Raw genomic sequence first — 16,597 nt, 5'->3', positions numbered from 1 at the left:
CGTGCAAGACTGTGGCATAGAATAGTCGCTACTGTTTGTCTGCCTGGCAGCTTGTAATAGTACTTAATACATCTTTGAATTTTTTTCCCGTGAAAGCACTTTTGAGCTTGATTCTTGGATCACAAGGTCTTGATGTCAAGATCTTGGATCGGAAGCTTTGGCTTGGCTGAGAACTCTCCCAGGGATGGCTAAGGGTGGGTGTTTTCACTCCTCTGAGAAATGTCAGTGCAGCTTTAGGTCTCCTTTAAAATATACCTGCTTGCACTTCCAAACATTCCCTTCCACACAAGGCGTCCAGAAGTTATATTTGGTTATTCGTTTTTAAGAAGCTTTTCCACTTCGTTTGTGCCCCTGAAGTCATAAAAGAACAGAATAGAAATCTGTCCCAGCATTTTTTTCTTATATTTTGTGATGTATATTGCATAAACTCCTTCGAGTAGCATGACATCAAGTTTAGTTGTGTTTTGAAGAAAATACAATGGGTAAACATTGCTACTTGGCTGAGTGTCTGCATTAGTAGAAACACTAACAAAGTGGTATATATCACATTCCTAAATCCCTATGTGAGAGTCACTGCTGACCTGAGCAGATTTAGAGTTTAGTTCAACCCTGGGGATGATCTTTGCCGCCTTATTCCCCCTTTCTCACTCTCCATTTGAGAAAGTCTTGGATGATCAAAACTTAGATGGTACTGCCCCTTCATAAGACTTGCAAGCTATTACCATACTCCGCTGCACGTGCTCTGGACATCTATTCATGACATTGCTAATAATTGGTATTCTATTATTCAGTTTCGACAATGGATTTGCTTTTAGATAAGAGGGTTTTTCGGTTCTCAGATGATGCATGTAACAATAAATTGGTTGAAAGTCTTTTGTCTTGAAATATTAATTAAGGATTTTCTGTAAAACATGAACTTCACATTTCTGTGTTTCTACTCTAAGCTGTGACTAAAGCTAGTGTCAGTTCTGCCTAATTATGGATGTCAGGATCAAAGCTCAAAAAAATGAGTTGTTCCTTAGCTATTCTGTTTATCTTCTAATCCCTTCTAGGTTGTTTGTGTGGTAAATAACTTCAGAGGACGTCAGCCAGAGCATGAACATTCTCATATGGATAATCTGGCCCAGATGCCCATGATCAGCATACCCCGAGTAGAAAGCCCTTTAGAAAAGGTAATGTCTGACTTTTTTAAAAACAATTAAATAAAATGTAGCTTTCTTGTAAGGATGATCCCAAACTATCTTGACAAGAGTGCCAAAGTAATCAGATTTAAAGTAAGGAGACATGGCAGTGAAGGAGAAAGAAGGGAAGAATTAATTCGGAGACACTCCTTGGGAGGCTCTTTGTGCCATCTCCAAGAACAATCGCTAAATATCAGTCCATTTTACTGCTGTAGCCACCGCTAGGTCCATGGAGTCAGGCTGAGCAGATCTGAGGCCCTCTTTCCTTGTGTTACTCAAGTAAGTTTAAATAATGCTTTGGCTGAGAGTCTACAGAGCTTGAAGTGCTTAGAAGATCTAACCCCTGAGCCCAAGAGGTTATGCAATTCAGCTAGGAGTAGGGTTTATCCTCTTTCTTTGGGCTACGTCCTCAGGCTAGTGTGGAGCATGGATGCAGTCCCTTCTGGGTCAGCTGTGGGGCTTTTCTCATTTGGTACGTGCTAGCCTCAGGACAGGGCACCCACTTGGAAACGCTGGGGATCTGACACCTACGTTAGCAGAGCAAGCAACTTAATGAATATAATAATACTGGAGAGTAACTTGAAGCATAGAGTAACTACACGAAAGCCATGATCTCTTGCCAAAGCAAATAGAATTTTTTGACTAGGGCATGCTAGCGATAGTCTCCTGGGTATGCCAAGACTTTTTGCATGAGTAAGTATTGTAATGTGTTTAAAATTTATTTTAGTTTCCTGTAATAAAAATTTGTGGTTTTTGAAGATTATGTTGTACTGTGTAAGTGTTAGGTAAGATTATGTCTGAACAAATTTATGAGCAAAGAAGCACTGAAATAGATAGTGTAACCAAATAGAGAAAACATTCTAGGCATTTTTACCAGGGGGAAAGTTTGAACCACTAATGCGAAGTTTGAAAGCAAATCTAGTTTTTCTAATTACTTTGTCTGTCATTATTTGTTAAAATCTCTTGTATTACGCCCACGTTTGAAGATAGTAAACAATTCTGCACTGCGTAGGGCACCAAAAGTATGTTTCTATGACATTCTTTTAAATCCAAATGACTGCTGATATTTTCTTCATGTTAAACATAAGAAGAAATGTTTTTAACCACTTACCAATCTTCGTCATTTGGAAGTAGTGGAAGTTGTCTTTTGGTAGGAATTGCTGCTAGCCCTGGGTTTGTTATTCCTTTCCTTGAAGGGAAAGAAGATTTATTTTCAGAATGATCTAACACACCTTTTTGAACCAAATGTGTCTAAGCTACTTCTGCTGATATCTTGTCATAAGGAGGTCAAAGTCTCATTTGCTTGAACAAGCATTTAGATGATGAATGTGTGTCTTCAAAATAATCCATTCAGTAAGCTTTCTGTAAAATGTCAAAACAAAACAAGATGTCAGTTGGCCGAGGACATACCACATTAATAAGAGCATGTCTTATTTATGTGTGAGGCTCTCCTGCAATGGAAGCCATTTCTGTGGCTCAAAAGCCATCATAGGTGATAAATGTCCATTCTCTGGCTGTTGAAATTTTTAATTTGTTTTCTGAGGATAAAGACCTCATGTTAACTTAGTGTTTCTAGGTGATTTGATGCCCTCTCACTCACGATGAACAATGTTATTTTCCTGAGACTTGGCTTAGGCAAGATTGAGATGTTGTGGGGAAAGCTCTGGGAGAATGTGGGAGGGTCGTGTCAGGAATAATGTTTGCTCTGCTTAAGGATGACCTCTGCTATTTCTGAACTGCCCAGGACTCTCTTATATGAGCGAGCTTCTTTCCATCTGAACCTATACTTCTATGGCAGTAGAGGGTACCTGTTTGTTGTCATGGAACTTCTCTCTAGATAATTAAATCAAGGCCTTTCCGCAGGGTACTGCACTTGGTGAGATCTCAGTGTATGGGTTTATCTTTGTCTGTGTTGCAAAGCCTTTTGCATCCTTTCCAGACAGAGAGGATGAGATGGGAGGATAATAATGTGGAGACTTTGCTATTTGTTGGGAAATGGTTTCATCTGTTTCCACTCTCAGAAAGTTTAAATTTGAATTAGCAAACGATTGATGAAGAAGTTACAGTGCTTTAAAAAGTTTAAAAGTTACGGAGTGCTTTTAGTTATTGAGTTTTTGTGGATTTTTTCTTTTTTATTTAATGGTTAATCTGAAGTTTTAGATAGAAGCCAGACCCTGTTAAATAAAAGGCACTAAGAATAATACTTATGGACCTAAGGTCTAAATTGAGCCATCTCAGTTAGCTACCATCACTACAGGAATTATTAACTTAGTCTTTGTTTTTTAACTCCCTTCTTATTTTACATCCTTTGCTCTCCTCTGGAGAGAGGGGGGTGCTAAATAATTTGTGTGCTACTTGTCTTTGCCTGCTTTAGCCATGTGTAAGTTACTTTTCACTACATTTCAGTTAGGGCTGTTCCAGTTCCATATTCTGAATGCATATACATTTACATTTGGCTTATTTTAAATCTGTTTTTCCTTACTCTCAGTCTGCAAGCTCCTGTGTCAGTATTAAAGACAGCTTACTGTCAGAAATTAGCTACTATAAGAGTAGCACAAATCCTGACGGACTGAAGTTATCATGGGCTAAGGCAGTGCTAGCATGAAGCAATGCAGTTCTCTTATTGATGCTTAAAAATAATAGCTATATGGGTATCTGGGAGCGAGAAATTCAAAGATGCTGTCTTAAAGAATGACTTAATTAGAAATGCCCACCAGATGGGACCTCACTCATTTCAATTTTGCTATAAATTCACCCGTAAATGAATAAGCAAATGGTGCATCACACAGACCTGGAAGCACCTTATTTTTGTGTTTCCAGATCTGCTACTTGCTATTCCAGTGCACTTTCCGTCTGGAGAACGAATGCTCTTGGCATGCTTGGCATGTTCTCCGTGCTGTCATTGTCTGAGTTCTGGTGGAGGTCAAGAGCTACATTGGAAGTGCACTTAAATATGAATATGTGTACTTGTAATATTCTGAACTGAGCTGCTGCTGGTTAATGACAAGGGTAGATTGCTGTTTGCATGGCACTTCTGTTTAATTGTGATGCATGCAGATGATTAAGCTGTTCTGCATGGGTACCCACTTCTCATGCACTCCAATGAGCCATAGTTGCAGAGTGTCTCCTTGAAGAATCCTTGCCAGAGCTGGCTCAGCAATGCAGACTTATTGCTTTCACCTTAACTACATCCATCCTCAGAATTAATGAAAAGAATGAAAGCCAAGAAACCTCATCACTCACCCATCTGCTCCTTTTTCTCTCCTGTCTCTGACCTTCTTCATCTCTTACAAGACAATTTGTGTTTCAGTTAGCTGGCACTCCTGTAGAGAGGAGGTTCTCTTCCTGCCACAGTCAAGGTTAGAGACTTCTGTTTTTTTGCAAGAGTTTACTGGGAAATAGGGATATTCTGAGTGGTATCTGGAAGAGTTTAAAGTTCAGCTTCATCCAGTGCAGTCACAAACTGTTTTTTCCTTTTCAGGGGAGACTGACATTATTTCATGCTAAAGTCCCCTGAAATTGGCCAGGATTTACAGAGAGGGTTCATAGACATCGTCTTGTAGCCACTGACTCTCCTAGCTTTTTTTTTTTTTTTTTAGTAAGTAGTCTGGCTTTGAAAAAAATCAAATAGAAAGGGAACATGGAGAATTTTAGGACTAATGGAGCCAGTAGATAGAATACTGAGGTAAGAGGTTTTAGGAGGAAGCGTTGGATTAGGAGAGGCACTATGGTTCATCTCCTGTGGGATGAGGCTGTTACTGTGTCTGATCCGCAGTGCTTTCTGTAGCTGTTCAATGTTACTTATTTGCACAGTGGGTTCTTTGCAGTGCCCTGTTTAACAGCTAAGCTGCATTTATCCCCAAAGTCTTTGCTTGGCATTCCTGTATAGTGCTACTTCTGTCAGCAATGTCCAAACCATGTTCTGAAAGACAGTCACCGTTCCTTGTTACAATGGGGTTTCTTATACTCCATCCATAGGACTCACTCTCCAGCATGACTGTGAACTAGAAACAGATAGTTTAGGGTCACTCTCTCTGGTACAGCCATTGCTAAGTTTTAATGTTGGTAAGTATTTGGAATTACTCTCACAAAATGTGATGTTCCTGTTGCCTGTCATAGCAATTGCTAGTGACTATCAGGGTTAATTGTCTCAAAAATCTTGTTGAGTTTGACGCTATAATTCTTGGTATATTGTTTACGTGCCAAAGGTAATGCTGGTGATGAAACATTTTAACATAGTAAGTATAGATATTGCAATGGATTCTGGTAGTATTTTTAGGCTGGGGAAGCTTTCCCCTTCTGTTTTTAAGGTATAATGTTTTTTCTATTTACTCCATCTTGACTATTTACAAGACATAGAATAGCTTCTTCACAGTGTCAGAAAAGGGTATTCTTAATTTTAGTTCTCGGTGTTACTGCTTTTTCTTTGGTCTTAAGAGTTTTGTTACTAAGAAGTCTTTCATTGGTATGTGCACTTGTGTACACACCGTGTGGCCTGGGGAGTCCAGTCTGGTCCCTGGCGCTCTCCAGGGAGACTGATCGCCCAGCCCTCAGCTCACAGGCTAGAAGCAAAACGCAAAGATATTTTAGCTCATCATACTATGGGCAAATGGGGGAGAGAGTTTGCGTCCATTTCTGTTGCCTGAAAGTATTTTAGTTGAGAAGTATCCAAATACTGTTGTGCTTGATGTCCAAAAGTGTACCTAGGTATCCATACAGTGTTTTAATACATGTATGTGTATCTCCAGGAGAGCTTGACTAAAGTCCGTGTGCTGACATTACCTTATAGGCATGTTTTCAGATTGCTGTTGTCATAACGGTTCTCTCTTGATAATACAGTGTGTTAAAGGAGATACAATACACCATTGTTTCACACACAGAAACACGTACCCAGGAGAGACAGCTCATAAAAGACCATAATCAGTTTTGTTTCAATGATGTCAAGCGTTTGAATTCACATTCATGTCCTACTCTTCTGCTTAAATCTGGTTCTGGAGGACTGTACAAGAATTATTTCTGTTTGAATGCAAACTGCGATCACCATCTCTAATTTTCACATAAAATAATACTTAAATACAAGACATTAAATAATATATTCAGTGTGACCTCCTCAAATATACGTGTTGTAGGTGTTACAGAATCAAAGTGTTAATAACCATCAAGAAGATCCTTTGCAACAAAACTCCCTCAAAGCACGCATCATTAGGTTCTTCTCCTGGATATCAGGAATGGACCGTTTTGAGCATCTTCATATAAGGCAATAAACATATGTGCGCAAGAACGCACATGAGTGTGTGTGTGTGTGTGCATTTGAAGCAAAGGCAGATGCGGTGTGGCGGCAGCGTTCTGTGCAGGTCTGCAACGTTTTAAATGGGGAATTTCGCTTGAATTCATTATTTTCTCTAAAAATGTGATTCACCCTGTAAACGCATAAAATATACTTTGCTGACCCAGAGAATTGTATAATAACATTATTGTTGTATGATAAATTATCATTTGCCTGAACAACTACAGTATTATTTTTCTGTTTCTTTTAACAAACTCCACTGTGTGAAGGACTACAAACAATTTTTCAAATTCCTGTTTTCAAAGATGGAAAAATCTTTTTTAGGATGATGACTATTTTTGAATATTTCTAAATGTATTCATGAGAGCAGAACAAAAAAATTTTCAGGTAAAAATACTTAATATATGTAATGAAAACTGCAAACCACAACAAAGTTGTCAAGGACTTTTTTCAATGCTTTAACGTAAGAGAATCGCTTCTAAACCGAAGTTAGTTAAAATCTTAACAGACGATATACAGATAAGGATCATTTCCCCCCAGAAACCTGCACTCAAGGCTTAGCCTGTAGCTTTCATTTTTCTGTTAGTGGTGTGAGAGCATGGTTCTGAAGCATGCCTTGTTCACATGGTGCTGACACCAGGCTGATACTGTCAATTTAGAGTGAATAATACAAAAGCTGGTGTGCCTGTCTGCGAAACTGCTGCCGTTGAGCAGAGCCTCGGCCTATCCTAATTCTTTTGAGTACTGTAGGGAAAGCCATTTCCCATGGAGTTGGAGAAGCTGAGGTCTTGTGCATGTTTTTGTTTTTTTTTTTTGCTTGTCTCCTGCATCTGTGTGAATCTGTTTGCTGACAGTGGTTCGTATCTCACACTGAACTTTGTCACAGTAAATCTAAGCAGAAGTGAAAGAGCAGAGTAAGAGAGTTGAAATGCAGTTATTCCAGAGGGATGCTGCTGTTGGTTTTTTTTTTTTTTCTGTAAAGAGTTTTATTTGTGGTTTTGCCTGAGATGATAACATATGAAACGCATGAATACCCAGACAGTTGCATGAATCTTTATCAGTGATTCTTGCCATCAGCAAGTGATTAATTTTGACCTAGTTATGCATCACCCCGCAGAGTCCATTGGAAATGAATTGACAAATCTTCACTAGGGTCCAAATCGATAGCTCTCTGATCGGTAGCTTAGCAATTCTCTCTGAGGACTTATTGAGGAAGGGGGATTTTTTTTCTGTTATTATATCCCATGCTGTGCACGTCCTTCCAAAGATGGTGACCTGCTCATTTTGGAAGTATAGCTGGCAGGAGTGTGAACCACATTCTCCTTTCCTAAGTAATAGTTATCCAGTCCTGAATTAATGCCACATGAGAGAGCATTTGGTTCTCTGCATCACAAACCAATGTATGTCACATAGAGAAAGGGATAGCATGTAGCAGGACTTGAAAGAACTAATTAGAATAAATAACAAGGAATTTTTTTTCATCTAATTCCTCATTTTTAAACCATCTTATCAACAAAGTGAATAACTTCAGACTGATGCTAGTTTAAGTTGACAGGATAATTTTCAGGTCTAAATTAGGAAAAATAAAGTAAATACTGTGAGGAAAATGTCGTAATAGCCTCACAGCGACTCCAGAGTCATTGAGGTTGCCTAATGTATCATCTTTCCTGTACTGAAAGCAGAAGATGGCCAACCAACTAAAATGCTTTGAAATGTTAATATTTTGTTTTCTAATTAGGAAACCTAATTCTGCTTTTCTTCGGCAGAATCAAAATCTGGAAACAATGACATTTGTTAATACTGTTTACTGAAAATGTTTTCACAGAAAGTTGCACAAGGATTCTTTTTTTTTTCTAATGCTTTTTTAAGAAATGTGCTGGCTACGGCTTAATCATTGTTATTTATTTAAAATATATTCGCTTTTGGAGAAGAATGTACATAGATGCGTACTATTTGGTGGTGTTCTCTTATGAAAGCTGTCATAAAATACAGCAAGAACATTACTAGAGCTAAAATGCATATTACAGGGGAAGGGGAAGAGAGCTCCTTCTCCTGGTTTGGAGAGGGGGAAATAAGAGGCAGCTCTCCTGTGCTCTCACTCAGGGTACTTCTAAATTCCTTTCTGTAATGTGAAAATCAAAGATGCCTTCCTGCCTCCCCCTGCACAGGCAAATATCCGGACAGTTTAAAGAAGAACTGAGAAATAGAAACTTGTGTGGTGGCCGGTGGCCACAGTTTCTCTCCAGCGCTTTCTGTGGTGTGTGATAAGGGATTTTTCTGGAGGACTTAGAACAACTTCCCTTAAGCAAAAAAAAAAACCAACAAAAAAAACCCCCAACAAAACAAAACAAAACAAAAAAAAACAAAAACAAAAAACAAACAAACAAACAAACAAAAAAACCTTACACCTCCTCTATTCTGACTTTGGTCTGCTCCAGGAGGGGAGGTGATGAGAGAAATCTGCAGTGCTTTGTGTGGTATTATTTCCCTCTGGGCATTGTTGTGCTGGGGAGCAAACACATGGCTTAACATACGCATAGCATGCTTTATAAAAAATGGTAGCAGACAAGGGTACTGTGTGCCTAAAGGGATTGTGCGGTTCCTTTGGATCCTGCACATCACTGTGCAGTTGAGTCTTCACCTACCAAATGTTTGCAGAGGCACTTGCATAGGTGAGAGCATGAAAAAGCAGCAAAGCTCTTCGGGATGCTGCAGTTTTACTGTGCAGAGTCACATGTAGTATAATCACACTCTGATACACGTCTTCATGTTCGAAAGGAGAATAGTATTGGAAATGAAGAAGACGCTGTAGTGATTCTGAAAAAGAAATTTTGAATATGAGTCCTCAACCGCTGAAAGCAATTTTGTTGTAGCATTTCACTACTTGATTCTATGCCATCCAGCTTAATCTTTAAAAAAAAAAGACAACATTAAAATTGTATTCACACTGAAATAGAATATTTTAATCTGTCAGAAACTGTAATTTTAAGTTCTAGGAATTTTGTTTTAAATTATAAATAAGGTAGCAATAAAAGTGCAGCTAACTCAATTATTCACATTGTTACTTAATTTTAAAAACCCCATCTAAAACTAAAATATTGTAGAACCATCACACTTAGTTACTTTGTTCAGCGTACTTACATATCCCGTCTTCCAGCAGTTAAGGAAGAATTGCTATGGGAGTGAGTGAGAGCACTGCAGTTAAAACCAGTTTTATTTATATCGTCCTGCAATAGTCTCCAAGCATCAGGCTGTCCCTAAAGCACAAGAGGCAAAAATTTTCACAATGGCGACTGATGTCTATCTGTGTGGTTTCTGGGGTTTTATCTGTTTGTTTTTCCTTTAACTCGTAGAACCACATCACGGCCTTTGCAGAAGTCACATGATGTTGACGCTGATGTATATTCACTCCATTGGACTTCATCTCTTTTCACAGCCCACACATGATAATTGCAGTGATTCAAAAATAAGAAATTTTTGGAAGTCCTATTTCTGACTTGATTTTTACATCATTAAAACGATACCAACATTTTGAAGAATTCTTAAATATTAAAACGTCACTTTACTTTCTAGCAAAAATATTAACTGTTTACTTTTTGATGGAATGGGACAAACTGAGCACTAATTATATTTATCTGACAATACCCTCTATTTTGGCTTCTCATTGTTTTTAATGGTTCATGTACCTATTCCAACAGTACTTCATATTTTGATTTGACTTTGATTTTTGAAATCTACATTTTTAATTCAGCATGAACGTGTTTCCATTTGAGGCAATTTCAGTGTATAAAAACTAGACATATATTATGTTCTGTATGAAAATGCTGTTTGCACATTGTATTACGCTGTATTCCATGTAAGATATCATTCAAACAGTATGTTATATGTAAGACTGGTGCTTCTGCTTTTGAAGAGAAAAAAAAAAATGCCAATTTTTACTGTAATAAGTATTGTATCATAATTAAAAGTTTATTTATTTGGATATTTTCCTGACATAATTGTAGTTGAATTGTTGTTTTGTAGTTCTTGAATGTCTTGGATGATATATATGTATCTAGGTTAAAAGAAATGAAAATAATATAGAAAGTTTGATCATCGATATATTCTTTATTACTAATGATATCCCGTGAAAGGTTAAGGGCTCCGTTCTTAGCTCAGCATATCTGATGGGAGGCCGTGCTATTCATAAATCATTTAAACAAGTTATTCAAGGAAGCCCGCATCTTCTCATACCATCTTCTCATACTTGTTGTACACCCTGATATTATGCTGGGAGAATGGGTGCTAAAATAAGAAGAGGGTCACTGGCTTAGTGAGAAAGTGCATATGAGCTTCTACTCTCCATTTTCATGGCAGAGCACTCATGGAAAAAACAAAATGGTTTTATGTATTTTCTTCAGCCTGTGTGACCAGGACAGGCAGACTTTCTGTCTACAAATCTTTCTATCTCTGTTTGTGTTTCAGGGCCATATTTGCAAAAAAATCCTGTCAGTCTGTGCAGTGTTGACAAATTGATTTTTCTTCAACATCAGGCAATGTTATTATATCTCTGTTATCACTGTGAATAATCAAATTGAGCCTCCCCTTCAAAAGACAGCCTTGCTGACTATTCACAGTGAAGTTGTCCTATGAAAACTGAGCACCAAATGGATCTGGATATTGTAGTTGCTGAAGATGCTGTTAACATCTGCCAAAAAATTTTCCTCTGGCAACAGCTGATACAACACTAGCACTATAGACACATTGAGAATAGTAATGTTCAGTGCAGGCTGTTGAACATTCTGGGCCTTAAATTTTCCATAATGCAGTGTATTTCCTGTGCATTAATCATTGTTAGAAGATGTTTGAAACATAAGGCTGTAGAATCAGGTATGTATTTTCTATGATGAATTCTAATGTATTCCCACATCCAGGCGACGCTTGCTTTTTACTTTTTATTTTAACCTCTGCTTTCATTAAAATACAAGTACCTAAATAGTGCTTGGCAAAACAGGGCAAGGCCAAGTCATCTTTGAGTGCAGTAGAGCATATCTCACAGTCATTGTCCTAAGCTGAAAATTAGAGAATGAAGAAATACATCAGTGGGGAGAAAAGTCCTAGAATAGAGCCCTTAGCTACAACAATGTTACTTAGGTGATTGAAATTCCACCTTTATTAGACTATCAACTGTGTTTACAAAATTGTAGTAGGTCCAAAGTTTGTATCACCATGTTAGGCACACTTACCCTTCTCTTAGTCTAGCTATTTAGGGTCCAAGGTACTAATGATTTCTCCGTGTGCAGATTTAAATGAAATCTTCACTCATTTTTGCATGGTAGCAAACCTGCGTTTTTTATATCTGATTTATAAGATTACCAAGAGATTCTTTTATGTTAAAAGAGATGACTCTTTTTCAGTGTACTGTATATCATCAGCTTGTAACTGGTCTCTTTCTCTCTCAGGATCTTTCCCAGTCAAATATTTGGGTTAAATTTATCATATTATCTCTGTGAACCAGCAGTGAGAATACAAAGAGAGACACTCTGCTGTATAATGTATTTTTAAATAAAATAATTTTTCATTCATATGTAGTGTATTTTTTTTAGATACCTGCTGTAGATATATTTTGGTTAATAGTGTACATACAATGAAATTATGGTTTTAAGTCAACTGCATTTGGTGATGTATTTTCACAATTAACCAGGAATCCCCACAGTTAACTACCTTCCCTTAGAGGTGGTTCTGGTGAAATTGAAAAGCAGGAGAGGAAGAGCTGTATTGCAGAAGAGTCCACAGCCCTTTGGTGAGGGACTCTCCCCAGGATGTGGACCAGACAAGCTCCAGACCCTACCTTGATTGATTTTCAGAAGTGGCAAGAATTTACCTCTCCCACACCTGTACCTCTCCACTGCCCTGGAGCTTGGGCCTTCGCTCTTCCGTTCTGGACCTGAAAAAGCTGTCAATAGGAGCAGTTTGCCAAAACAAAAGTAAGTTAGCATTTTCTGATTAAAATGGCTTTATGGTGGCTGCTTTTAAAAGAGCCTCAGTGAGGAGCGTATGACAAACAAGCATCATCCCTCATTCAGGGAATATTCTGTTGCAGAGCGATTCCTAATGAAAACTCTGTGGTTGAAGCATTTCAGTGATTTTGAAGGCAGCTGGTTTTGTGATCCTTGTGGACCTTTTCTCTGTGTACTTCAGTGAAACAGCTCCACTCTATCTATAAATGAGATGCTTAAGAAGCATCTCTAATGCTATATGCTGCTGTGTTCCTAAAAATGGGAATTCATAAGGCATATGGGGACACCAGCTGGGCTCGTATCCATACCATTTCAGAATCCCTTATATGTATTCTGCTGTTTGTTCGTAATCATGAACCACGTAAGACATACGGTGATAGCATCTGGGCTCACATCTCTTCAGCTTTTAAAACTTTTCATTTTAACAATATGTATTAAAGGAGGGTGATGTTGGTATTTTTCAGCTGCAATTTTCTTTGCTGTTTGCTGTTGCCTTCAAATTTCGTTGCGGTCCAAGATCACAGTGGGTGCAACAGTCCATTTGCACACTATGTTAGCAGGAAGCTTTTTATACTCTTCTGAAGTCTAATTTTGGTATTTCTGAGGCTTTGCTGTTTGCTGTTGCCCTCGAATTTTGTTGCTGTCCAAGATCACAGTGAGTGCAACAGTCCATTTGCACACTATGTTAGCAGGGAGCTTTTTATACTCTTCTGAAGTCTAATTTTGGTATTTCTGAGGCTTGCCATGCAGAAAACAGAGTGCACTACCTTTTAGAAACGTATAACCTGAGTCTGTTTTGATCAAATACATCTCTGGCCATCTGCATGGCCTTGGGGACACTCAGGTCCATTTGCAGGCGCAAGGGCAAGCAGACCTCCAGACCCCTCAGCCCTGCAGCACTTCCCTCTGAGCATACCAAGAGCATTTTTACCAGGCGCTGCCTCTGACAGCAGACTCAACCTCAACGCACCAGAGTTTCCTGCTGCACACTAGGACTTTTCATTTCCCCTCAAGTATCTTTGAGAAACTGGACAGGTCAGGCAAGATACCATGCCCTTACCCCAAAGTGAAATACAGGCACAACTGCAGCTGGAGCCAGCAGCTGCCTAGTTCTCACTGGGACGAGTGGAAAGCTAAATGAATGGGGACCTATCGTGGCTTCAGCTTTTGGCCTTCTCCGCTTTCTAGGCCTTTTGGTTTTCAGGGACTTCCACAAAGGAAAGGAAAGTAAAGCTTCAGAGTCTTTCTGCTCACTGGAACCTCCACTGCATGCCTAGGGTTGGGCAAGCTTTACTCTTGCTATTGGCCAGCAGGGACTTACTGCTAGAACACAGAGTTGCATTTTTGTCATCCCCACCTGTGTGAGGATGGATGAAAAATCTCCTTGGGGTTTTTAGGCTTGACCTGATGTTCTGGGAAAAGGAAGCTCCAGAAAACTCCTGTCAAGGGGGAATTGGAAGCCCTGGTGTGACTGTGTAATAAGCCTGGTTGTTTCCTCAGCACTCGCTGCGTTGCTATGCCATGGTACAACTCTCATAGGTTTGCTTTTGATACTAAACTGCCTATGTTTGCCTCATCATGAAGACCCAGTCCACTTCCAGCACAGAGGAAGTGCTTAGGTACTTTGTTCCCTGCTCAATACTGGAGCTAGTTCTCTCTCTGTAGGGAATCCTAGGAAGCACAGCATATCCTGTATAAAACCTGTCCCCAGTGTCTGATGAATACTATCCCAGACAAGTTGGTGAAAAGATAGCTGTCATTAAGGCTAGCTTCAGAGATGCTCAGCTCACACTTGCCTAAAAGGATGTCATGATCCAGGCATGTTTGATGATCACTCTGGCTGGAAGGAATATAGCCAGCTAGTGCCCAGGCTCCAGCTGCTTTTTTCCTGAAGATGATGGTGACATCCAGTTCTCTGTCCATCATGCCCTTGAACTCAATTTCTTCCATTCCAGTTGTCAGTTCTTGATACTACATTCTGCTGTGAAATGTGATATTCATGAGGCATAAGGGGAGGGCGACCCATGTTCATAGGCAGACTGTTTTAGGTACTCTTACATGTTTTCTGCTCATGGTGTGTTATCACTAGCTGTGTAAAACATTTGGAAGTAAATTAATCTAACTGAATTAGGACAGTTTAATTTTGAATAAGAGTATACACCCAGAGCTTACATGATTCTAACTAATCCACAGGAAATCTGTAGCTAATTCAGATAAACCATCCTGAGTTGTCCTCTGTGTGGACAAGTCCTAAGCATTTTTTTTTCCCAGAGAAGCTCTACTGTTGTAATATCCTCCCCTACAAACTACAGCCAGAACAGCATGTGGCAGCCAGCTTCATGAAGTGATCACATCAGCAGAATAATCATCTCTAAATTATGCATCTGCTAGTGGCTTCATTAGTGGCGTGGGTGCAGAGCACTGCTCTTGTGCTCTGGAAGTGATTAAGAATGGGCACAACAGTAATCTCCAACTGTGAAATTACTGAATCCATCCTCTAAGATGGGGGCTTCAGTAGAAGCCCCAGTAAAGAGTTTTAGTCCCCAAAAACAAATTCTTTGCACCAGTGTTCTCATCGGACAACATTCAGATCTAAATAAATAAATAAACGTAAGAAACCAAACCCTTTTCTTGACAAATATCTCCTTAAGTAACAATGTTATACCTAAATACATACTTTCTGCAGCTACAGAGAACTGTAACCTTGCTGACGATCTTTAATGTGGTTCTGAATGTGAGATCCTTATGTTGTGAATTCCTAGGATTGCTCTGAAGTAGGAAAACAGCTCTAAAAGAGAGTAAACATGTCTACAACTGTAAAATAAGAACTAAAGAGCTACAAAATGAGAAGGGGATGAATTTCAGAAGCAGGGAAAATGCCTTCTGTCGCTCATTCGCAAATAGAATCATAGAATCATAGAATTGTTGAGGTTGGAAGGGACCTTTAAGATCATCGAGTCCAACCTTTAGCCTACCCTGACAAGAGCCACTTCTAAACCATGTCCCTCAGTGCCCCATCTACCCTTTTTTTAAACACCTCCAGGGATGGTGAATCCACCACCTCCCTGGGCAGCCTATTCCAATGTTTAATAACCCTTTCAGTGAAAAAATGCTTCCTAATATCTAATCTAAACCTCCCCTGACGTAACTTGAACCCGTTTCCCCTCGTCCTATCACTTGTCACCAGGGAGAAGAGGTCACCCCCCATCTCTCTACACCCTCCTTTCAGGTAGTTGTAGAGGGTGATAAGGTCTCCCCTCAGCCTCCTCTTCTCCAGGCTAAACAACCCCAGCTCCCTCAGTCGTTCTTCTTATCAAATGTCTATTTGACAAATCCATCCTCAAAGGAATGCTATAAAATGAAATTAAGGAAATTTAACTGAAGTAGCCCATTAAAAATATTCCTTGCTTAAGGGATAAATTGTCAATGCTAAGGAAAATCAGCCTTGAGGTTTTGCAGCTCTTCGCTGAGAATCTTAGTATGGTACAAACAGATTTGGGTTTAAAGCCGGACATGTACCAGTTCGAGGTAGATCTATATTTTTCTGACTTAAAATATCAATACTTTAGTGGATGGCATTTCTACATTTTTTTAAATACTGCAGTAGAGGAGAACTGCTGCTCTTAGTCTGCTGTTTCTGCTAAGAAATCATCTGCTGTTTCATCCTTTCTTGCTACTGTTGCTTAAGGAAGCAGCTACTGTTCCTTCCTTAGCAACCTCTATTTATACAGTGGCAACTGACAACTTAAAGATATTCTATTCAATTATTCTAAAAATAAGTCTGATGTGATGAGAATGAAGTGTTTATTTAGGAAAACAAAAGAAAAGCCCCTTTGGCTCTCGTTGAAGACAGGGGACTTGAAGCTAATCATAGTAGGAAACACCAGGAAGAAGACAAGACCCTTGCCTTTTGGCTATATTTTGCATTGTTGTCAAGACAATGTGATAGATCCTTTTTGAGATTAATACCCGATCTTTTTCTGAGCCATTAGAGGAAACGTTATAAGGATGTAATCTTGGAGCATATAGTCTTCCAGGGAGAAACAGAGAATGTCCTCGTTTTTGTGTTATATTTATTCTGTGGAGTCACACTCAAAGACAGCGAGCATCAGCACGGAAGAGGGGGAATA

General features: G+C 39.1%; 1 protein-coding gene across 6 annotated transcripts in view; it reads left to right on the top strand.

Moving 5' to 3' along the window:
- The window catches only part of PLPPR5 (phospholipid phosphatase related 5), a 94,088-nt gene that overhangs the window by 35,303 nt on the left and 42,188 nt on the right, over positions 1-16,597 (top strand). For 4 of the 6 annotated variants that reach the window (XM_063345276.1, XM_063345278.1, XM_063345279.1 and 1 more), the window contains exon 5: positions 1,053-1,172. In XM_063345276.1, coding sequence (XP_063201346.1) covers positions 1,053-1,172 — 120 coding nt within the window. Of the gene's footprint in view, positions 1-1,052; positions 1,173-6,310; positions 6,582-9,821; positions 12,033-16,597 lie in introns of those variants that run through there. The other 2 variants (XM_063345280.1, XM_063345277.1) reach the window with 2 other exon arrangements.

Source organism: Chroicocephalus ridibundus, chromosome 8 (genome assembly GCF_963924245.1).
Source record: "Chroicocephalus ridibundus chromosome 8, bChrRid1.1, whole genome shotgun sequence".
Lineage (NCBI taxonomy): Eukaryota > Metazoa > Chordata > Aves > Charadriiformes > Laridae > Chroicocephalus > Chroicocephalus ridibundus.
The sequence above is the reverse complement of the archived record's forward strand: the minus strand, read 5'-3'. Positions and strand labels throughout refer to the sequence as shown.